Here is a 24,342-nt window from a genome sequence, read left to right on the forward strand (position 1 = left end):
TCTGGTGTTGAACATTGTGACCCCATATTTGTGATGATGAGATTTAGTATGTTTTCTCCTCTTGTGGGGATGGTGACTAGTTGTTCCATGGCATTTGAGTTTATGAACTCTAGGAACCTTTGGGCTAGAGTGTTGGGGCTTGAGTAGTGATCCCAGTGTATATTTGGATAGTTGAAATCACCCAGTATGATGGTGTTTGGAGATATTTTTATCCCCTCCAGTGTTTTCAGGAAAGCTGTGTGAGGTTCCTGAGTTTGAGAGGGTGGCCTGTAACAGGCTACAAACTGCAGAGCAGTCTTGCCTACGGTTAATTGCACCTGGATGGTTTCCGATGCATCGTGCGTTTCCACCAACCTTGAGGTGAGGGTGTCCTTGATGGATATGGACACCCCCCCCCTTTCTTGGTGTTGTCCGGATTTTGGGGCCGGAACGCATGATATGAGGTAAAACCTGATAGTGCCGGGGTGCTCTCAGGAGCCTTGAACCAGGTTTCAGTCACAGCACAGACATCGATGTTCTCCATACTGAGAAGGGCTTGAGCGTGCATCTTGAGGTTGAGACTTCTGGCATTGAGCAGCATTACCCTTAGTTTTTTTCCTTTTTGTGTTCTAGGGTGGTAGGTTTAGAATTTGAGCCCTGCCTAAAAAAGGCACAATGGCGGTGGCAAGAGCCTTTGCCAAAACCCGGAAGCCCAGGGGTGACAGGTACAAGCCGTCCCTTGCGAAGCAGCGTGGCTTGTCCAGCATGTCATCCCAGGCAGACAGACATTGGATCCCCTTTGAATGACACCATAGTTTAAGCCAATTATTAAAGCTGATCATCTTGTCTTCGTATTGTGGCATCATTCTTGGTGAAGGTAGGATACTGCTCAAGGTCAGGGTCATACCTGCCTGGGCTACATAATCAGAGAGCTCCTCTATGTCTCTTTTCATGTAGTCCAGGGAGGTACATCTCAGGTCGTTCACACCAGCATGGACAATGACTGAGTCATACTTGTCCCTGCAGTTGAGTGACCTGAGTGCTTGCGTTATGTGGCGGATTCTAGTGCCCGATAGGCAGCTTACTGTGACCTTCTCCTTACTCAATCTGGTGAGCGGGACGTCAGTGTGTCTGACTATGGAGTCACCAATGACGAGTGTGTCTGGCATTGTGTTTGGCCTTAAGGGCTGTGACTGTTTGGCACACTGACTCTGTGGTCTATGTGTTGCATGTGCTGTGCCCTGTGGTGGCAGTTGTTTGGGTGTCTGCTTTGGTGGCCTCTGCTGTTTTGGTAGGTTTTTAATCAGAGCCTCCAAGTATGTCTTTGTGTGTTTATGTGTATGATTTGAAGTTGTGATAGTGCTATGTGAGACTGGGTTTGTGGTGTGTGTGGTTACCTTCTCCTCCTGTCTGGTCTTGCCAGTCCTGTGTTGAGAGAGCTTAGCCTCCAGTTTGGCTATATATTTGCATCTCTCGCATGTATTTGTGTTTTGTGGGAGAAGGAGAGGGTTGTCAGTGTACATGAGGCAATTGTAACATTGCCTCAATATTCCCAGATTCACCAGCTGAGCAGGAGAGGACACTAGCAACTGATCCCTCGCCATGCTAGAAGGAATAGACAAAAACTTTATGTAGATGAGTTGAAAAAAGACTTCGGGGGATGTGGTGTTTTTAGGCCGGTGGGGTACTGTGTATAATAAAAGTGCTATATCAGAGTAAAAAGTACTTTAGGAGCAAGTGCTAGGCTTTACAGATGGAGAATAGTCTACTTAGGAATCAAGTAGAGCTGAACTTTTTAGTTAGAGAATAGGCTGGTTAGATAGGCAGTACAGTTCAAGAACAGCTGTTCTAAGGGAAAAAATGAAGAGTGGACTTTAGGTAGCCTGAATAGTTTAACCTTGATTAACCGCCGTTGCTCCTGTGGCAACTCCGTGCTAAATCGCGCTAAAGCACTCTAAAGCGTGCTTTATAGCAGGGGCTGGAAAAGACAGGAAATGACCCAAAATGGCCAATAAACTACAAGTTACTGCCTTAAACCACTCCTCTGAGGACAAACAGGCAGCTCAGTACTCCCCACTCTCACTGGTGAGTAAAGAAACTTCTCCCTGACCAAACAAGGAAAATGGAGAAGTACAGGAACCAAGACAAAGCCCAGGGATCAGCAAAATCTGATCACTGGAACACTAGCTAGGAAAGTATGGAAAACAAGGATATTTTTTTGTTTTTTTCAAGTTTTTACACAGATAGACAGAAAACACAATAAATGCTGTACTTTTCGACTAAATGCTATCAAAAGCTAGTACACTTGAGTGTATTAGCCTGTAGTTTAACTTTTAAGCAAAACTTAAACTAGCAAGTGCAGTAAACAGTTTGAGCTTGTAAAAACAGTAAAACAGGTAATACTTCGATAAAATAAGCAGAAACAGTGGTCGAAAGTCACAAAAGGTCGAAAAAGCCAAGAAGAATACTTAAAATCTGGAAAGTTTGTCTTTTCTGGTCTCTGCTGCTCTAGGAACTCTGCTGGACACCACGAGGAGCTGTGCTGAGTTCTCTACAGCTGGAAAAGCCCGCCAAAGCGTGCTTTATAGCAGGGGGCTGGAAAAGACAGGAAATGACCCAAAATGGCCAATAAACTACAAGTTACTGCCTTAAACCACTCCTCTGAGGACAAACAGGCAGCTCAGTACTCCCCACTCTCACTGGTGAGTAAAGAAACTTCTCCCTGACCAAACAAGGAAAATGGAGAAGTACAGGAACCAAGACAAAGCCCAGGGATCAGCAAAATCTGATCACTGGAACACTAGCTCAGAAAGTATGGAAAACAAGGATTTTTTTTGTTTTTTTCAAGTTTTTTTACACAGATAGACAGAAAACACAATAAATGCTGTACTTTTCGACTAAATGCTATCAAAAGCTAGTACACTTGAGTGTATTAGCCTGTAGTTTAACTTTTAAGCAAAACTTAAACTAGCAAGTGCAGTAAACAGTTTGAGCTTGTAAAAACAGTAAAAACAGGTAATACTTCGATAAAATAAGCAGAAACAGTGGTCGAAAGTCACAAAAGGTCGAAAAAGCCAAGAAGAATACTTAAAATCTGGAAAGTTTGTCTTTTCTGGTCTCTGCTGCTCTAGGAACTCTGCTGGACACCACGAGGAGCTGTGCTGAGTTCTCTACAGCTGGAAAAGCCCGCCAAAGCGTGCTTTATAGCAGGGGGCTGGAAAAGACAGGAAATGACCCAAAATGGCCAATAAACTACAAGTTACTGCCTTAAACCACTCCTCTGAGGACAAACAGGCAGCTCAGTACTCCCCACTCTCACTGGTGAGTAAAGAAACTTCTCCCTGACCAAACAAGGAAAATGGAGAAGTACAGGAACCAAGACAAAGCCCAGGGATCAGCAAAATCTGATCACTGGAACACTAGCTAGGAAAGTATGGAAAACAAGGATATTTTTTTTTTTTTTCAAGTTTTTTTACACAGATAGACAGAAAACACAATAAATGCTGTACTTTTCGACTAAATGCTATCAAAAGCTAGTACACTTGAGTGTATTAGCCTGTAGTTTAACTTTTAAGCAAAACTTAAACTAGCAAGTGCAGTAAACAGTTTGAGCTTGTAAAAACAGTAAAAACAGGTAATACTTTGATAAAATAAGCAGAAACAGTGGTCGAAAGTCACAAAAGGTCGAAAAAGCCAAGAAGAATACTTAAAATCTGGAAAGTTTGTCTTTTCTGGTCTCTGCTGCTCTAGGAACTCTGCTGGACACCACGAGGAGCTGTGCTGAGTTCTCTACAGCTGGAAAAGCCCGCCAAAGCGTGCTTTATAGCAGGGGGCTGGAAAAGACAGGAAATGACCCAAAATGGCCAATAAACTACAAGTTACTGCCTTAAACCACTCCTCTGAGGACAAACAGGCAGCTCAGTACTCCCCACTCTCACTGGTGAGTAAAGAAACTTCTCCCTGACCAAACAAGGAAAATGGAGAAGTACAGGAACCAAGACAAAGCCCAGGGATCAGCAAAATCTGATCACTGGAACACTAGCTAGGAAAGTATGGAAAACAAGGATATTTTTTTGTTTTTTTTCAAGTTTTTTTACACAGATAGACAGAAAACACAATAAATGCTGTACTTTTCGACTAAATGCTATCAAAAGCTAGTACACTTGAGTGTATTAGCCTGTAGTTTAACTTTTAAGCAAAACTTAAACTAGCAAGTGCAGTAAACAGTTTGAGCTTGTAAAAACAGTAAAAACAGGTAATACTTCGATAAAATAAGCAGAAACAGTGGTCGAAAGTCACAAAAGGTCGAAAAAGCCAAGAAGAATACTTAAAATCTGGAAAGTTTGTCTTTTCTGGTCTCTGCTGCTCTAGGAACTCTGCTGGACACCACGAGGAGCTGTGCTGAGTTCTCTACAGCTGGAAAAGCCCGCCAAAGCGTGCTTTATAGCAGGGGGCTGGAAAAGACAGGAAATGACCCAAAATGGCCAATAAACTACAAGTTACTGCCTTAAACCACTCCTCTGAGGACAAACAGGCAGCTCAGTACTCCCCACTCTCACTGGTGAGTAAAGAAACTTCTCCCTGACCAAACAAGGAAAATGGAGAAGTACAGGAACCAAGACAAAGCCCAGGGATCAGCAAAATCTGATCACTGGAACACTAGCTAGGAAAGTATGGAAAACAAGGATATTTTTTTTTTTTTTCAAGTTTTTTTACACAGATAGACAGAAAACACAATAAATGCTGTACTTTTCGACTAAATGCTATCAAAAGCTAGTACACTTGAGTGTATTAGCCTGTAGTTTAACTTTTAAGCAAAACTTAAACTAGCAAGTGCAGTAAACAGTTTGAGCTTGTAAAACAAGTAAATCAGTTAAAACAGGTAATACTTCGATAAAATAAGCAGAAACAGTGGTCGAAAGTCACAAAAGGTCGAAAAAGCCAAGAAGAATACTTAAAATCTGGAAAGTTTGTCTTTTCTGGTCTCTGCTGCTCTAGGAACTCTGCTGGACACCACGAGGAGCTGTGCTGAGTTCTCTACAGCTGGAAAAGCCCGCCAAAGCGTGCTTTATAGCAGGGGGCTGGAAAAGACAGGAAATGACCCAAAATGGCCAATAAACTACAAGTTACTGCCTTAAACCACTCCTCTGAGGACAAACAGGCAGCTCAGTACTCCCCACTCTCACTGGTGAGTAAAGAAACTTCTCCCTGACCAAACAAGGAAAATGGAGAAGTACAGGAACCAAGACAAAGCCCAGGGATCAGCAAAATCTGATCACTGGAACACTAGCTAGGAAAGTATGGAAAACAAGGATATTTTTTTGTTTTTTTCAAGTTTTTTTTACACAGATAGACAGAAAACACAATAAATGCTGTACTTTTCGACTAAATGCTATCAAAAGCTAGTACACTTGAGTGTATTAGCCTGTAGTTTAACTTTTAAGCAAAACTTAAACTAGCAAGTGCAGTAAACAGTTTGAGCTTGTAAAAACAGTAAAACAGTAAAAACAGGTAATACTTTGATAAAATAAGCAGAAACAGTGGTCGAAAGTCACAAAAGGTCGAAAAAGCCAAGAAGAATACTTAAAATCTGGAAAGTTTGTCTTTTCTGGTCTCTGCTGCTCTAGGAACTCTGCTGGACACCACGAGGAGCTGTGCTGAGTTCTCTACAGCTGGAAAAGCCCGCCAAAGCGTGCTTTATAGCAGGGGCTGGAAAAGACAGGAAATGACCCAAAATGGCCAATAAACTACAAGTTACTGCCTTAAACCACTCCTCTGAGGACAAACAGGCAGCTCAGTACTCCCCACTCTCACTGGTGAGTAAAGAAACTTCTCCCTGACCAAACAAGGAAAATGGAGAAGTACAGGAACCAAGACAAAGCCCAGGGATCAGCAAAATCTGATCACTGGAACACTAGCTAGGAAAGTATGGAAAACAAGGATTTTCTTTTTTTTTTCAAGTTTTTTTACACAGATAGACAGAAAACACAATAAATGCTGTACTTTTCGACTAAATGCTATCAAAAGCTAGTACACTTGAGTGTATTAGCCTGTAGTTTAACTTTTAAGCAAAACTTAAACTAGCAAGTGCAGTAAACAGTTTGAGCTTGTAAAAACAGTAAAAACAGGTAATACTTCGATAAAATAAGCAGAAACAGTGGTCGAAAGTCACAAAAGGTCGAAAAAGCCAAGAAGAATACTTAAAATCTGGAAAGTTTGTCTTTTCTGGTCTCTGCTGCTCTAGGAACTCTGCTGGACACCACGAGGAGCTGTGCTGAGTTCTCTACAGCTGGAAAAGCCCGCCAAAGCGTGCTTTATAGCAGGGGGCTGGAAAAGACAGGAAATGACCCAAAATGGCCAATAAACTACAAGTTACTGCCTTAAACCACTCCTCTGAGGACAAACAGGCAGCTCAGTACTCCCCACTCTCACTGGTGAGTAAAGAAACTTCTCCTGACCAAACAAGGAAAATGGAGAAGTACAGGAACCAAGACAAAGCCCAGGGATCAGCAAAATCTGATCACTGGAACACTAGCTAGGAAAGTATGGAAAACAAGGATATTTTTTTGTTTTTTCAAGTTTTTACACAGATAGACAGAAAACACAATAAATGCTGTACTTTTCGACTAAATGCTATCAAAAGCTAGTACACTTGAGTGTATTAGCCTGTAGTTTAACTTTTAAGCAAAACTTAAACTAGCAAGTGCAGTAAACAGTTTGAGCTTGTAAAACAGTAAAAACAGGTAATACTTCGATAAAATAAGCAGAAACAGTGGTCGAAAGTCACAAAAGGTCGAAAAAGCCAAGAAGAATACTTAAAATCTGGAAAGTTTGTCTTTTCTGGTCTCTGCTGCTCTAGGAACTCTGCTGGACACCACGAGGAGCTGTGCTGAGTTCTCTACAGCTGGAAAAGCCCGCCAAAGCGTGCTTTATAGCAGGGGCTGGAAAAGACAGGAAATGACCCAAAATGGCCAATAAACTACAAGTTACTGCCTTAAACCACTCCTCTGAGGACAAACAGGCAGCTCAGTACTCCCCACTCTCACTGGTGAGTAAAGAAACTTCTCCCTGACCAAACAAGGAAAATGGAGAAGTACAGGAACCAAGACAAAGCCCAGGGATCAGCAAAATCTGATCACTGGAACACTAGCTAGGAAAGTATGGAAAACAAGGATATTTTTTTTTTTTTTCAAGTTTTTTTACACAGATAGACAGAAAACACAATAAATGCTGTACTTTTCGACTAAATGCTATCAAAAGCTAGTACACTTGAGTGTATTAGCCTGTAGTTTAACTTTTAAGCAAAACTTAAACTAGCAAGTGCAGTAAACAGTTTGAGCTTGTAAAAACAGTAAAAACAGGTAATACTTCGATAAAATAAGCAGAAACAGTGGTCGAAAGTCACAAAAGGTCGAAAAAGCCAAGAAGAATACTTAAAATCTGGAAAGTTTGTCTTTTCTGGTCTCTGCTGCTCTAGGAACTCTGCTGGACACCACGAGGAGCTGTGCTGAGTTCTCTACAGCTGGAAAAAGCCCGCCAAAGCGTGCTTTATAGCAGGGGGCTGGAAAAGACAGGAAATGACCCAAAATGGCCAATAAACTACAAGTTACTGCCTTAAACCACTCCTCTGAGGACAAACAGGCAGCTCAGTACTCCCCACTCTCACTGGTGAGTAAAGAAACTTCTCCCTGACCAAACAAGGAAAATGGAGAAGTACAGGAACCAAGACAAAGCCCAGGGATCAGCAAAATCTGATCACTGGAACACTAGCTAGGAAAGTATGGAAAACAAGGATTTTTTTTGTTTTTTCAAGTTTTTTTACACAGATAGACAGAAAACACAATAAATGCTGTACTTTTCGACTAAATGCTATCAAAAGCTAGTACACTTGAGTGTATTAGCCTGTAGTTTAACTTTTAACTTTTAAGCAAAACTTAAACTAGCAAGTGCAGTAAACAGTTTGAGCTTGTAAAAACAGTAAAAACAGGTAATACTTCGATAAAATAAGCAGAAACAGTGGTCGAAAGTCACAAAAGGTCGAAAAAGCCAAGAAGAATACTTAAAATCTGGAAAGTTTGTCTTTTCTGGTCTCTGCTGCTCTAGGAACTCTGCTGGACACCACGAGGAGCTGTGCTGAGTTCTCTACAGCTGGAAAAGCCCGCCAAAGCGTGCTTTATAGCAGGGGGCTGGAAAAGACAGGAAATGACCCAAAATGGCCAATAAACTACAAGTTACTGCCTTAAACCACTCCTCTGAGGACAAACAGGCAGCTCAGTACTCCCCACTCTCACTGGTGAGTAAAGAAACTTCTCCCTGACCAAACAAGGAAAATGGAGAAGTACAGGAACCAAGACAAAGCCCAGGGATCAGCAAAATCTGATCACTGGAACACTAGCTAGGAAAGTATGGAAAACAAGGATATTTTTTTTGTTTTTTTCAAGTTTTTTTACACAGATAGACAGAAAACACAATAAATGCTGTACTTTTCGACTAAATGCTATCAAAAGCTAGTACACTTGAGTGTATTAGCCTGTAGTTTAACTTTTAAGCAAAACTTAAACTAGCAAGTGCAGTAAACAGTTTGAGCTTGTAAAAACAGTAAAAACAGGTAATACTTCGATAAAATAAGCAGAAACAGTGGTCGAAAGTCACAAAAGGTCGAAAAAGCCAAGAAGAATACTTAAAATCTGGAAAGTTTGTCTTTTCTGGTCTCTGCTGCTCTAGGAACTCTGCTGGACACCACGAGGAGCTGTGCTGAGTTCTCTACAGCTGGAAAAGCCCGCCAAAGCGTGCTTTATAGCAGGGGGCTGGAAAAGACAGGAAATGACCCAAAATGGCCAATAAACTACAAGTTACTGCCTTAAACCACTCCTCTGAGGACAAACAGGCAGCTCAGTACTCCCCACTCTCACTGGTGAGTAAAGAAACTTCTCCCTGACCAAACAAGGAAAATGGAGAAGTACAGGAACCAAGACAAAGCCCAGGGATCAGCAAAATCTGATCACTGGAACACTAGCTAGGAAAGTATGGAAAACAAGGATATTTTTTTGTTTTTTTTCAAGTTTTTTTACACAGATAGACAGAAAACACAATAAATGCTGTACTTTTCGACTAAATGCTATCAAAAGCTAGTACACTTGAGTGTATTAGCCTGTAGTTTAACTTTTAAGCAAAACTTAAACTAGCAAGTGCAGTAAACAGTTTGAGCTTGTAAAAACAGTAAAACAGGTAATACTTCGATAAAATAAGCAGAAACAGTGGTCGAAAGTCACAAAAGGTCGAAAAAGCCAAGAAGAATACTTAAAATCTGGAAAGTTTGTCTTTTCTGGTCTCTGCTGCTCTAGGAACTCTGCTGGACACCACGAGGAGCTGTGCTGAGTTCTCTACAGCTGGAAAAGCCCGCCAAAGCGTGCTTTATAGCAGGGGCTGGAAAAGACAGGAAATGACCCAAAATGGCCAATAAACTACAAGTTACTGCCTTAAACCACTCCTCTGAGGACAAACAGGCAGCTCAGTACTCCCCACTCTCACTGGTGAGTAAAGAAACTTCTCCCTGACCAAACAAGGAAAATGGAGAAGTACAGGAACCAAGACAAAGCCCAGGGATCAGCAAAATCTGATCACTGGAACACTAGCTAGGAAAGTATGGAAAACAAGGATATTTTTTTTGTTTTTTTCAAGTTTTTTTACAGATAGACAGAAAACACAATAAATGCTGTACTTTTCGACTAAATGCTATCAAAAGCTAGTACACTTGAGTGTATTAGCCTGTAGTTTAACTTTTAAGCAAAACTTAAACTAGCAAGTGCAGTAAACAGTTTGAGCTTGTAAAAACAGTAAAAACAGGTAATACTTCGATAAAATAAGCAGAAACAGTGGTCGAAAGTCACAAAAGGTCGAAAAAGCCAAGAAGAATACTTAAAATCTGGAAAGTTTGTCTTTTCTGGTCTCTGCTGCTCTAGGAACTCTGCTGGACACCACGAGGAGCTGTGCTGAGTTCTCTACAGCTGGAAAAGCCCGCCAAAGCGTGCTTTATAGCAGGGGGCTGGAAAAGACAGGAAATGACCCAAAATGGCCAATAAACTACAAGTTACTGCCTTAAACCACTCCTCTGAGGACAAACAGGCAGCTCAGTACTCCCCACTCTCACTGGTGAGTAAAGAAACTTCTCCCTGACCAAACAAGGAAAATGGAGAAGTACAGGAACCAAGACAAAGCCCAGGGATCAGCAAAATCTGATCACTGGAACACTAGCTAGGAAAGTATGGAAAACAAGGATATTTTTTTTTTCAAGTTTTTTTACACAGATAGACAGAAAACACAATAAATGCTGTACTTTTCGACTAAATGCTATCAAAAGCTAGTACACTTGAGTGTATTAGCCTGTAGTTTAACTTTTAAGCAAAACTTAAACTAGCAAGTGCAGTAAACAGTTTGAGCTTGTAAAAACAGTAAAAACAGGTAATACTTCGATAAAATAAGCAGAAACAGTGGTCGAAAGTCACAAAAGGTCGAAAAAGCCAAGAAGAATACTTAAAATCTGGAAAGTTTGTCTTTTCTGGTCTCTGCTGCTCTAGGAACTCTGCTGGACACCACGAGGAGCTGTGCTGAGTTCTCTACAGCTGGAAAAGCCCGCCAAAGCGTGCTTTATAGCAGGGGCTGGAAAAGACAGGAAATGACCCAAAATGGCCAATAAACTACAAGTTACTGCCTTAAACCACTCCTCTGAGGACAAACAGGCAGCTCAGTACTCCCCACTCTCACTGGTGAGTAAAGAAACTTCTCCCTGACCAAACAAGGAAAATGGAGAAGTACAGGAACCAAGACAAAGCCCAGGGATCAGCAAAATCTGATCACTGGAACACTAGCTAGGAAAGTATGGAAAACAAGGATATTTTTTTGTTTTTTTCAAGTTTTTTTACACAGATAGACAGAAAACACAATAAATGCTGTACTTTTCGACTAAATGCTATCAAAAGCTAGTACACTTGAGTGTATTAGCCTGTAGTTTAACTTTTAAGCAAAACTTAAACTAGCAAGTGCAGTAAACAGTTTGAGCTTGTAAAAACAGTAAAAACAGGTAATACTTTGATAAAATAAGCAGAAACAGTGGTCGAAAGTCACAAAAGGTCGAAAAAGCCAAGAAGAATACTTAAAATCTGGAAAGTTTGTCTTTTCTGGTCTCTGCTGCTCTAGGAACTCTGCTGGACACCACGAGGAGCTGTGCTGAGTTCTCTACAGCTGGAAAAGCCCGCCAAAGCGTGCTTTATAGCAGGGGGCTGGAAAAGACAGGAAATGACCCAAAATGGCCAATAAACTACAAGTTACTGCCTTAAACCACTCCTCTGAGGACAAACAGGCAGCTCAGTACTCCCCACTCTCACTGGTGAGTAAAGAAACTTCTCCCTGACCAAACAAGGAAAATGGAGAAGTACAGGAACCAAGACAAAGCCCAGGGATCAGCAAAATCTGATCACTGGAACACTAGCTAGGAAAGTATGGAAAACAAGGATATTTTTTTGTTTTTTCAAGTTTTTTTTACACAGATAGACAGAAAACACAATAAATGCTGTACTTTTCGACTAAATGCTATCAAAAGCTAGTACACTTGAGTGTATTAGCCTGTAGTTTAACTTTTAAGCAAAACTTAAACTAGCAAGTGCAGTAAACAGTTTGAGCTTGTAAAAACAGTAAAAACAGGTAATACTTTGATAAAATAAGCAGAAACAGTGGTCGAAAGTCACAAAAGGTCGAAAAAGCCAAGAAGAATACTTAAAATCTGGAAAGTTTGTCTTTTCTGGTCTCTGCTGCTCTAGGAACTCTGCTGGACACCACGAGGAGCTGTGCTGAGTTCTCTACAGCTGGAAAAGCCCGCCAAAGCGTGCTTTATAGCAGGGGGCTGGAAAAGACAGGAAATGACCCAAAATGGCCAATAAACTACAAGTTACTGCCTTAAACCACTCCTCTGAGGACAAACAGGCAGCTCAGTACTCCCCACTCTCACTGGTGAGTAAAGAAACTTCTCCCTGACCAAACAAGGAAAATGGAGAAGTACAGGAACCAAGACAAAGCCCAGGGATCAGCAAAATCTGATCACTGGAACACTAGCTAGGAAAGTATGGAAAACAAGGATTTTTTTTGTTTTTTTCAAGTTTTTTACACAGATAGACAGAAAACACAATAAATGCTGTACTTTTCGACTAAATGCTATCAAAAGCTAGTACACTTGAGTGTATTAGCCTGTAGTTTAACTTTTAAGCAAAACTTAAACTAGCAAGTGCAGTAAACAGTTTGAGCTTGTAAAAACAGTAAAAACAGGTAATACTTCGATAAAATAAGCAGAAACAGTGGTCGAAAGTCACAAAAGGTCGAAAAAGCCAAGAAGAATACTTAAAATCTGGAAAGTTTGTCTTTTCTGGTCTCTGCTGCTCTAGGAACTCTGCTGGACACCACGAGGAGCTGTGCTGAGTTCTCTACAGCTGGAAAAGCCCGCCAAAGCGTGCTTTATAGCAGGGGGCTGGAAAAGACAGGAAATGACCCAAAATGGCCAATAAACTACAAGTTACTGCCTTAAACCACTCCTCTGAGGACAAACAGGCAGCTCAGTACTCCCCACTCTCACTGGTGAGTAAAGAAACTTCTCCCTGACCAAACAAGGAAAATGGAGAAGTACAGGAACCAAGACAAAGCCCAGGGATCAGCAAAATCTGATCACTGGAACACTAGCTAGGAAAGTATGGAAAACAAGGATATTTTTTTGTTTTTTTTCAAGTTTTTTTACACAGATAGACAGAAAACACAATAAATGCTGTACTTTTCGACTAAATGCTATCAAAAGCTAGTACACTTGAGTGTATTAGCCTGTAGTTTAACTTTTAAGCAAAACTTAAACTAGCAAGTGCAGTAAACAGTTTGAGCTTGTAAAAACAGTAAAAACAGGTAATACTTCGATAAAATAAGCAGAAACAGTGGTCGAAAGTCACAAAAGGTCGAAAAAGCCAAGAAGAATACTTAAAATCTGGAAAGTTTGTCTTTTCTGGTCTCTGCTGCTCTAGGAACTCTGCTGGACACCACGAGGAGCTGTGCTGAGTTCTCTACAGCTGGAAAAGCCCGCCAAAGCGTGCTTTATAGCAGGGGGCTGGAAAAGACAGGAAATGACCCAAAATGGCCAATAAACTACAAGTTACTGCCTTAAACCACTCCTCTGAGGACAAACAGGCAGCTCAGTACTCCCCACTCTCACTGGTGAGTAAAGAAACTTCTCCCTGACCAAACAAGGAAAATGGAGAAGTACAGGAACCAAGACAAAGCCCAGGGATCAGCAAAATCTGATCACTGGAACACTAGCTAGGAAAGTATGGAAAACAAGGATATTTTTTTTTGTTTTTTTCAAGTTTTTTTACACAGATAGACAGAAAACACAATAAATGCTGTACTTTTCGACTAAATGCTATCAAAAGCTAGTACACTTGAGTGTATTAGCCTGTAGTTTAACTTTTAAGCAAAACTTAAACTAGCAAGTGCAGTAAACAGTTTGAGCTTGTAAAACAGTTAAAACAGGTAATACTTCGATAAAATAAGCAGAAACAGTGGTCGAAAGTCACAAAAGGTCGAAAAAGCCAAGAAGAATACTTAAAATCTGGAAAGTTTGTCTTTTCTGGTCTCTGCTGCTCTAGGAACTCTGCTGGACACCACGAGGAGCTGTGCTGAGTTCTCTACAGCTGGAAAAGCCCGCCAAAGCGTGCTTTATAGCAGGGGCTGGAAAAGACAGGAAATGACCCAAAATGGCCAATAAACTACAAGTTACTGCCTTAAACCACTCCTCTGAGGACAAACAGGCAGCTCAGTACTCCCCACTCTCACTGGTGAGTAAAGAAACTTCTCCCTGACCAAACAAGGAAAATGGAGAAGTACAGGAACCAAGACAAAGCCCAGGGATCAGCAAAATCTGATCACTGGAACACTAGCTAGGAAAGTATGGAAAACAAGGATATTTTTTTGTTTTTTTCAAGTTTTTACACAGATAGACAGAAAACACAATAAATGCTGTACTTTTCGACTAAATGCTATCAAAAGCTAGTACACTTGAGTGTATTAGCCTGTAGTTTAACTTTTAAGCAAAACTTAAACTAGCAAGTGCAGTAAACAGTTTGAGCTTGTAAAAACAGTAAAACAGGTAATACTTCGATAAAATAAGCAGAAACAGTGGTCGAAAGTCACAAAAGGTCGAAAAAGCCAAGAAGAATACTTAAAATCTGGAAAGTTTGTCTTTTCTGGTCTCTGCTGCTCTAGGAACTCTGCTGGACACCACGAGGAGCTGTGCTGAGTTCTCTACAGCTGGAAAAGCCCGCCAAAGCGTGCTTTATAGCAGGGGCTGGAAAAGACAGGAAATGACCCAAAATGGCCAATAAACTACAAGTTACTGCCTTAAACCACTCCTCTGAGGACAAACAGGCAGCTCAGTACTCCCCACTCTCACTGGTGAGTAAAGAAACTTCTCCCTGACCAAACAAGGAAAATGGAGAAGTACAGGAACCAAGACAAAGCCCAGGGATCAGCAAAATCTGATCACTGGAACACTAGCTAGGAAAGTATGGAAAACAAGGATATTTTTTTTGTTTTTTTCAAGTTTTTTTACACAGATAGACAGAAAACACAATAAATGCTGTACTTTTCGACTAAATGCTATCAAAAGCTAGTACACTTGAGTGTATTAGCCTGTAGTTTAACTTTTAAGCAAAACTTAAACTAGCAAGTGCAGTAAACAGTTTGAGCTTGTAAAAACAGTAAAACAGGTAATACTTCGATAAAATAAGCAGAAACAGTGGTCGAAAGTCACAAAAGGTCGAAAAAGCCAAGAAGAATACTTAAAATCTGGAAAGTTTGTCTTTTCTGGTCTCTGCTGCTCTAGGAACTCTGCTGGACACCACGAGGAGCTGTGCTGAGTTCTCTACAGCTGGAAAAGCCCGCCAAAGCGTGCTTTATAGCAGGGGCTGGAAAAGACAGGAAATGACCCAAAATGGCCAATAAACTACAAGTTACTGCCTTAAACCACTCCTCTGAGGACAAACAGGCAGCTCAGTACTCCCCACTCTCACTGGTGAGTAAAGAAACTTCTCCCTGACCAAACAAGGAAAATGGAGAAGTACAGGAACCAAGACAAAGCCCAGGGATCAGCAAAATCTGATCACTGGAACACTAGCTAGGAAAGTATGGAAAACAAGGATTTTTTTTGTTTTTTTCAAGTTTTTTTACACAGATAGACAGAAAACACAATAAATGCTGTACTTTTCGACTAAATGCTATCAAAAGCTAGTACACTTGAGTGTATTAGCCTGTAGTTTAACTTTTAAGCAAAACTTAAACTAGCAAGTGCAGTAAACAGTTTGAGCTTGTAAAAACAGTAAAAACAGGTAATACTTCGATAAAATAAGCAGAAACAGTGGTCGAAAGTCACAAAAGGTCGAAAAAGCCAAGAAGAATACTTAAAATCTGGAAAGTTTGTCTTTTCTGGTCTCTGCTGCTCTAGGAACTCTGCTGGACACCACGAGGAGCTGTGCTGAGTTCTCTACAGCTGGAAAAGCCCGCCAAAGCGTGCTTTATAGCAGGGGCTGGAAAAGACAGGAAATGACCCAAAATGGCCAATAAACTACAAGTTACTGCCTTAAACCACTCCTCTGAGGACAAACAGGCAGCTCAGTACTCCCCACTCTCACTGGTGAGTAAAGAAACTTCTCCCTGACCAAACAAGGAAAATGGAGAAGTACAGGAACCAAGACAAAGCCCAGGGATCAGCAAAATCTGATCACTGGAACACTAGCTAGGAAAGTATGGAAAACAAGGATATTTTTTTGTTTTTTTCAAGTTTTTTTACACAGATAGACAGAAAACACAATAAATGCTGTACTTTTCGACTAAATGCTATCAAAAGCTAGTACACTTGAGTGTATTAGCCTGTAGTTTAACTTTTAAGCAAAACTTAAACTAGCAAGTGCAGTAAACAGTTTGAGCTTGTAAAAACAGTAAAAACAGGTAATACTTCGTAAAACTGAAACTGCATTTTGTTCTGTCTCTTCTCCTGCCCGGTCGCCTCTCCAGGCTTACAGGTAGCCCCCTCCCTTGCCTAGCTTCCTGTGGTTCCCAAGACCTGACATCGCGCCCATCAGGACCACAAACGAAAACTAAACCTGCAGCCTCAACTCTTCTTAAAACTCAGGGTAAACACAGAGCATTATTACCCTATTCAGAGAGAACTATACTGTCCTTGTTAAGAACCTGACACTCTAACTTGAAGACTTTAATAATACGAAGCCTGGAAAGATTGTATCATTATAAATATCAGCACTAGTAACTCCACTGTGTTGAGTTATACTAGTGGCAATTGTTACCTTTAAGACCCTGCAAAATCTCCTGGCGGTGTAGTGTATGCTGACGTCAGGAAGTTTATAAATCATCCTGCTCGTTCCCCGCTAACTTCAAACTGAAACTGCATTTTGTTCTGTCTCTTCTCCTGCCCGGTCGCCTCTCCAGGCTTACAGGTAACTCCTATAAGGTTTAACTACCTTATTGAAACATTACGGGTGTGATCTGGAGCATTGTACTTGCACTGTTGTGTTTTTCTACTCCTGACATTGATTATTCTCTCTGGCGTGTCTGCTTGCCAGCTGTAGCCGTGTATTACCTAAAGCAAAGGCTTGCACGTGTTGTGACGCACACTTGGCGTCTTTTCAGCAAAACACATAAACGACCTAGTTCTGCGGTCATTTAAAGTTATAATTTAGTAACTGAATGCTATTTTTATGTATATGAAGGCAACTGAATCTATTTTAAAGTACCTGAATGTGTTTTACTGCTTATGTAAATGCTCGCACATGTTACTGACTTACATTTAGTGTCTTTATATCAAAACTCATAAGCGACCTATTCTGCAGTCATTTAAAGTAACTGAATGCTATTTTATGTATAAGAATGTGTTTTAAAGATAATGCAAAGGCTTGCACATGTTGCTGACTAACTCTAGGCATCTTTTAATCATAACGCATTAGCGACCTAGAGCTGAAGTCATTTAAAGTTAAAATTTAGCAACTGACTGTGTATTTAATCTATATGAAGGTATCAGAACCTATTCCATAGTATTTAAAAGTGTTTTAATGCATTCCTGATGGCTACTTGTTGTTGCAGGCCTTGCGCTTAGCGTCTTTCTTATCTAAACACATAGCGACTCAGATCTAATCTCATTTGAAACTATTTACACAGTATCTCCTGTGTATTTAACTAAGCTGAAGTCATTAGATGCCATTTCATAGTATTTGAATGTTTTTCTTTAAATGCATACTTTATGGAATATGAAGGCATTTGAGTGTGTTTGTGGCTAAACAGGATAGCTGTCTTAGCCTGCTAGTACTAATTTCAACCTTATTAACTCTAATACTCATATCTCTCTCCCTCACTTGTATCATAGGTAGCCCCCTCCCTTGCCTAGCTTCCTGTGGTTCCCAAGACCTGACATCGTACCCATCAGGACCACAAACGAAAACTAAACCTGAAGCCTCAACTCTTCTTAAAACTCAGGGTAAACACAGAGCATTATTACCCTATTCAGAGAGAACTATACTGTCCTTGTTAAGAACCTGACACTCTAACTTGAAGACTTTAATAATACGAAGCCTGGAAAGATTGTATCATTATAAATATCAGCACTAGTAACTCCACTGTGTTGAGTTATACTAGTGGCAATTGTTACCTTTAAGACCCTGCAAAATCTCCTGGCGGTGTAGGCTTTTTTTCAAGTTTTTTTTACACAGATAGGCAGAAAACACAATAAATGCTGTACTTTTCGACTAATTGCTATCATATGCCTTGGCCAGGTCAAGGTAGGCAGTATGCACCATTTTGCCCTTATCCATTGCCTTTGAGACCTTCTCGAAGAAGTCTGCCAGATTGAATAGGTATGATCTTCACCTGACAAAACCAAACTGGTTTGGAGCCAGTGTCTGGAGTTTCCAGTGCCATTATTAATCATTTCCACAATAATTCTTTCTATGGTTTTGCATATGAGACTAGTCAGACTAATAGGTCTGCATTTTCTGTGGTCCATAGGAGGCCCACCGTTATGCAGAGGGATGACTGTTTCAGTTCTCCATTAAAATGGTTTGAAGCCTGACTGGAGGTCGTGGTTAAACAATCACTCCAGTGGTCATAATAGGTTGCATTTTATGTTATCTAAAATGCATCCTGGGAAATTATCAGGGCCCATAAATACAGTGTTTTTGGCCTTGGAGACTACATTTAAGAAGTCGCCATCTAACTGTGCAATAACTAAGTATCTGGTCAAATAGGAACCCAAGATAAGTCAGGCTCACCAACAAACTAAATGACTGATGTGTTTGAAGATACTTGTTCACAGAAATGTAGACTATCTTCCACTTGGCAGCATACATCTGCTGTTGGAAGGCTTTCTGATGGCCTCACTTACTGCTTTGATTTTCAGAAGAATGTCAGTGGGGACTAAGTTTATAAAAACGCTATCACACCTGCAAATGAAGCTGGCTGTCACGCCAGCTAAAGGGAAATTTCTTGTATTGGGATAGTTTCCTGTATTACCATAGATATGAAAACATGAAACTATATGACTCTCTTCCACTAAAGTGTGACAAGGATGAATCTTGGTCTTTCCTTTTTTTTTTTTTTTTTTTTTTTATCCTTTTTGTCCCTGTGCCTGCTGACCCTCTAAGCCCATTCTTCATCAATGTAAAGGATCATCACAGAGCTATATGGGAAGGATAGTTTCCTGGGGAACCATCAATGATGCAGCTGTGAGGGTAACTTGTAGCGTTGTAGGCATCCTGGCAACTGAGCGCATTGCTGTTGAGCCCTAACCCCTCCCCTGGTGGTAACATAACCAACTGCATCACTTCAAGGAATACCTGTGTCTCTCCATCCCATTCATGCATGCTTTTTCACATGCAAGGACATTGTCTACCATCACAGTCTTGGATAGGTACAGAGTACATTCCTTCTATCAGCCCTATCCAGTAACCATTCGCAATGTCAAGACATGCTAGAGTGAGCCCCGAAACATGGAGATTGAATGGCCGAAAAAAGGACTTGCATATACTAAGTCCAAAAATGGCCCTTTCCCAGAATATTCCCTTTTCTCTGAGATATGGGGATCTTGAGTTGGTATATATACGTTTGAGGGGTGCAGAGGGGCTTGCCCCTACATAAAAAGCATTTAAAGGAGATTTTCAGTCTTTTTTTTTTTTTTGGCTTCTTTGCGCTTGGCATTTCGAGTGCTGACATTTGAATAGGAGCACCAGTATTCTGTTTTCTGTACTCTGGGCCTTCTGCCCTAGCACCATAATGGCACAGAAAAAAACAAGAAACCACCACACCCAATTCCCCTAAGACAGCCAAGCTGTATCTCTTCATTTTCATCCTCCCCTGCCTTGCTGTTCAAGCACCTGAGCTGCTATTTGAACCTGGTGAGTAGTCAGGGCTTTATTCCTTTGCACACCACAGAGTGGGCTCAAATTTTGCCTTTCTTCTCTAAATTTGCAAAAAGGCACTGAATCAGAGAAAAGGCTTCCTTTCCACCCAAATGGGAGAATACATCCACTGTCTACAGCCTGTTATACTGCTGAACTGAGCAGCACTGGTAGAGGACATAATTCTCCCATATGGCAAAGAGGTTACACTCCTGTGTGCCCCATTCCCCAAAGACCTGGCCCAAACAGATCTTCCTTACCCTCAGCTGCTGGAGAGTGTATGAGCTGCAACTGATGAACTGCACCAGCATACTCACTTCCACTGGAATATGAACCGCTATGACATAGATGCTCCTTTCTGTGTCCCATTGCCAGACCTGCATCACCTCTCTGCACAACGGTATAAGAGTACAGTTCCCTTTTTTGTTCATGTAAAACACCATGGCCTCATTGTCAGAACAAGGATCTGGTGGTTTCTGCCTTTCTAGTGCTTGAACAGCTTAAAAAATAAGAAGCACTCACAGCTTTATATGGTGCCTTCATTTGCAGTTTGCATATTTTCCCTTCTTCCTATTTGCATTGGCATATTTCCCTTCTTATACATGCTTTTACATGTTACATTATTTCTGGAACTATCCATGGAGCCTATAGTTCTTTAACATATGGCATATCTGTTGGGCATAGCAGAGAAGGTGATGAGAACTGCTGTGGTGCGGTACATACACAGCCTGCCCTTAGGAGACTTCCTTAGTTAAGCTGGGTGGGCAAGACTACTGACTGAGTGCTCTCTTCATCCCATTAAGGGTCTTCTTCTTTGGAAGCTTGATTGGCCAGAAAGAATAGAAAGAACTTGTCCTAATATGACTGATATATAAAATTGGTCGACATGTAAAACATCCACGAAAACACATTGAACATTCATTATATAGGACATAAAACAAATTGACACTCACAACATTGAAACATTGAAAAAGGAAACAAATCTCCTTCTCCAATGTACTTTTCAAATTTAGCTCAAATTTGTCTGAATAATGGTAGTATTACAGGAAGGACTTTTTCAAGTTAAGATGCACATGAGGGTTGGGGCGGAGTTTGAGTTAGGGTTAGCACTTATTACTAGAGTAGGCAGGGAAGCTTCTTTGAATACTGTGATGCATTCATATGGGAACTTCTCCTTGGGCCCCTAATGAAAAATGGTCTTGCCTAGTCAAGCAATCAGATAGCTAGATAAATAAATAGACAAATAAAAGAATAAATAAATCAATGAAGCCCCAAATGGGTCAGAAACCTTTCATCCTCTTCAGAATGAGGAATAGGTATGGACAAAACCCTTAGTCTATTAAAAAATGACTACTGGTCTGTGACTTGATGAGGAATACAGTCTTGTACTTTTCTGAGAGTTCTGTGGAGACCTGCTGATGCTGTCTGAGATTACATATAGACCACTCTAGTTCTTGGTAATTTTTCTGCAAGTTGGGCATCTTCAGAGAAGCAACCTTTCATGGGCATACCAGATAACAGGGTCATAAGTGCTGTGGTAATGCACACAAAGCCTGCCTTTAGGAGACTTTGTAGTGGAGCTGGGGATGCAAGACTGATTGATGACTGATAGCTCTCTTCATCCCATTGGGGGGCTTCTTCTTCTTTGGAAGCTTGATTAGCCCAGAAAGAACAAGAAGACGCTAGAGAAGAAGCTAGATGGGGCATCCTAGATATTCCCAACAAAAGATGTTGTGTATTGTTGAGAATCCTAGAGATTCCCAACAAAAGATGTTGTGTATTGTTGAGAATCCTAGAGATTCCCAACAAAAGATGTTGTGTATTGTTGAGAATCCTAGAGATTCCCAACAAAAGATGTTGTGTATTGTTGAGAATCCTAGAGATTCTCAACTATAGACAACATTTATTTCATCTTCTGTAGATTTTCTAGTAGACTCTGGGAAGCTTGCTAAATGTCCAGAATGGCATGTTTCAACTCATCTTTGAAGGAGATGAACCTAAGCCATGCTATCCAGCACTAACATGTTCCTGAGACATGCCATCCAGCCAGGCATGTCCCAAGTCATGCTGTCCAGCACAGACATGTCCCTGAGCCATGCCATCCAGCACAGGCATGCCATCCAGCACAGGCATGTCCCTGAGCAGTGCCATCTAGTACAGGCATGTCTCTGAGCCATGCTGTCTACCACAAGCATGTCCCTGTGCCATGCCATCCAGTACAGACATGTCCCTGAGCCATGCCGTCTAGCACAAGCATGTCCCTGTGCCATGCCATCAAGCACAGGGATGTCCCTGAGCTATTCCAGCCAGCACAGGCATGCCATCCAGTACAGGCATATCCCTGAGCAATGCCATCCAGCACAGACATGTTCCTGAGCAATTCCAAACAGTACAGGCATGTTCCTGAGCTATGTCATCCAGCATAAACATATCCCTGAGCCATGCTGTTCAACACAGGTATGCCCCTGAGTCATGCCATCCTGTACATACATGTCCCTGAGCCATTCCATCCAGCATAGCCATGTAATCATCTTTCAGTGCTGCTAATCTCTATATGTTTTTAGGTCTGTTTTTTTTTCTGATTAGATCAGTGATATGAAGCTTCAATGTGAGATAATGTCTCTTGTCTTTTCTGTCTTCTTCTTTCAGATTATGAGATGCCTGATGAAACACAGATGACAACTGCAAATGTGAATGACCCTGAAACACAAAGCCAGGATTCTGCTGGTAAACATAATGTTTGCTTTCATTTGGGTTTTGTAAGATTTTCATTTAGTTACTGCCAAATGCAATAGCCTTCCACCCCATAGGAAAGTCATATCTAGTGTGAGTATGGAAACAGCAATATGCCATTCAGAAATAAAGCCATGTGATGTAATGTGTGCAATGGTCAACAAGGAGGCTCTGGGTGGTGTAGATGAACAATAAAATATTCAATAACTCAAGTTAAAAAAAAAAAGCAAACCCAAAAACCTTAGGAACACAGTGGGCACAATTAATAATTTTTATTTGACAGAACATATCAAGCAAAACTAATAGTTAAGCACTTTCTTCCCTCCAAACTGGGGACTTCATCAGAAATAACATTTAATCATACAGCTTCACTTTCAAAATATGCCTCAATTAGTGCTCATCAATCAAACTGCTGCAGTAATAGAACAAGAACTTGCCTTAAATGCAAACTTACATAAAATATATCAAGTTTTTTTTCCTTTGCAGGCTCCCAACTCAGTAATTGTGCTTACCACCAATAAACAAATTACAATTATAAAATAATTACATTGTGTCAAAACCCACACATTAAAAACTGATCTAAAGTGAATACATAGATAAATACATAGACAAAAAGTACATATATAAATAAATAGATTAATAAATAAATAAATAAATAAATAACCCACTTGTGAAATTTAAAGTTTAGCTGCCCTGATTTTCAAAACTGGTAAATAGAAACAGTTTCATTCAACCGGGGGGGTTGTTGGAAGTATTCAATCTCAGCTGCCATAAAAATTCCAGATATTCCAATCAGTTTTCCCATGCCCCCCTCCATCTGTTGTAACAATATCCAAAATACATAACAGAAATTTTTTGAAGTTGTCACAAGTAACTGTTTATACAGTGCATTACTGTCTTGCTTGTTTTTGATGTCATAATAATGTCCATACATTATTTTGCGTAAGTGTCTGTCAGTTTTACACATGTAAAATGAAGAACAGGTGAAACATGTAGCTATACAGACTACTCCACTGGTATGATAATTCCCATATTTAGGTTGAATCTCCACTTCAGTGTGACCCCCCCTCCCCCACCCACAAAAAATATGTTTCCATTAGGAACAACATCCACAGGGTTCTGTTTCCTTGTTCTCTATTTCAACAAGATAGTTGTCTCTTAAATTGTTTTCCTATAATTTCTTAATATTCCTATCTGTTACATAAACACATTTTGTTTTTTCACCTGTTAGTTTTGTAACTACTTCAGTAGCCTTAAATATAACCAAGTTTTTGTTAATAATCTTTCTAAATGTATCAGTTCCTGTGTTATACTCTGTAACTATCACTATTTCAAAGGCTTTTAGAGGGGACTCCCTGTTAACACCTCCAACATTTTGTGCACTATTTAAACCTTTACATAATAAAGGGCTGAAACAAGGAGGTCTCCTATTTAAAATATCCTTATAAATTTTATTGATAAAATTATCAGGGTATCCCTTGTCTTTAAACATTGAGATCAACTTTGTGCTCTCATCTATAAACATACTGTCATCTGAAATAATTATTGATAATCGTATAAACTGCCCTTTCACAATTCCTGTCTTAACAGTGTATGGATGAAAACTTGTAAAATATAAATAATTATTACTAAAAAGCCAATTTCTGGTATGTAATAGATTTAAAACCTTCATCTGTCCTCAAAATTAAAATATCCAAATATTTTTTTTTCAGAATGCTTTATATATGTGAATCTTAAAAAATAGTATTTTTCAAATATTTTACAAATTCATCTATTTTAACTTCTTGTCCAGTTCACAGAATAAATATGTCCAAATATCTTAAATATAGGGACCAAAAAGGGGAAATATTACAATGTACCACAAATCTGTTATCCCAAATATATAAGACGAGGTTCTTTTAACTGTTTATATATTTCCCCTTCAAAATATAAAAATTGTTTTATAAAACAATATCCATGCATTCACTGATCATATTGATATTATTAGTAGTCAAAAAATCTAAATCCAGTAGAGATTTCTGGAAGAATTCCATCCCTTCCTTGCTCGGAATGCACGTAAAGAGATCAACTATAGCAATTGTTAAAAATTGTGTTTGTTCAACACATATCTCTTTCCTAAATTTCCCTAAAAAATCCTGAGTCC

General features: G+C 40.2%; 1 protein-coding gene across 3 annotated transcripts in view; it reads left to right on the forward strand.

Annotated features, from left to right (window-relative positions):
* LOC122813975 overlaps nucleotides 1-24,342 on the forward strand; it is a 602,906-nt gene that overhangs the window by 399,627 nt on the left and 178,937 nt on the right. For all 3 annotated transcript variants that reach the window (XM_044086536.1, XM_044086534.1, XM_044086535.1), the window contains exon 9: nucleotides 22,116-22,193. In XM_044086536.1, coding sequence (XP_043942471.1) covers nucleotides 22,116-22,193 — 78 coding nt within the window. The remainder of the gene's footprint in view (nucleotides 1-22,115; nucleotides 22,194-24,342) is intronic.

The sequence above is a fragment of the Protopterus annectens genome, chromosome 10.part0 (genome assembly GCF_019279795.1).
Source record: "Protopterus annectens isolate FY-2018-M chromosome 10.part0, PAN1.0, whole genome shotgun sequence".
In the NCBI taxonomy this organism is placed as follows: Eukaryota; Metazoa; Chordata; order Ceratodontiformes; family Protopteridae; genus Protopterus; species Protopterus annectens.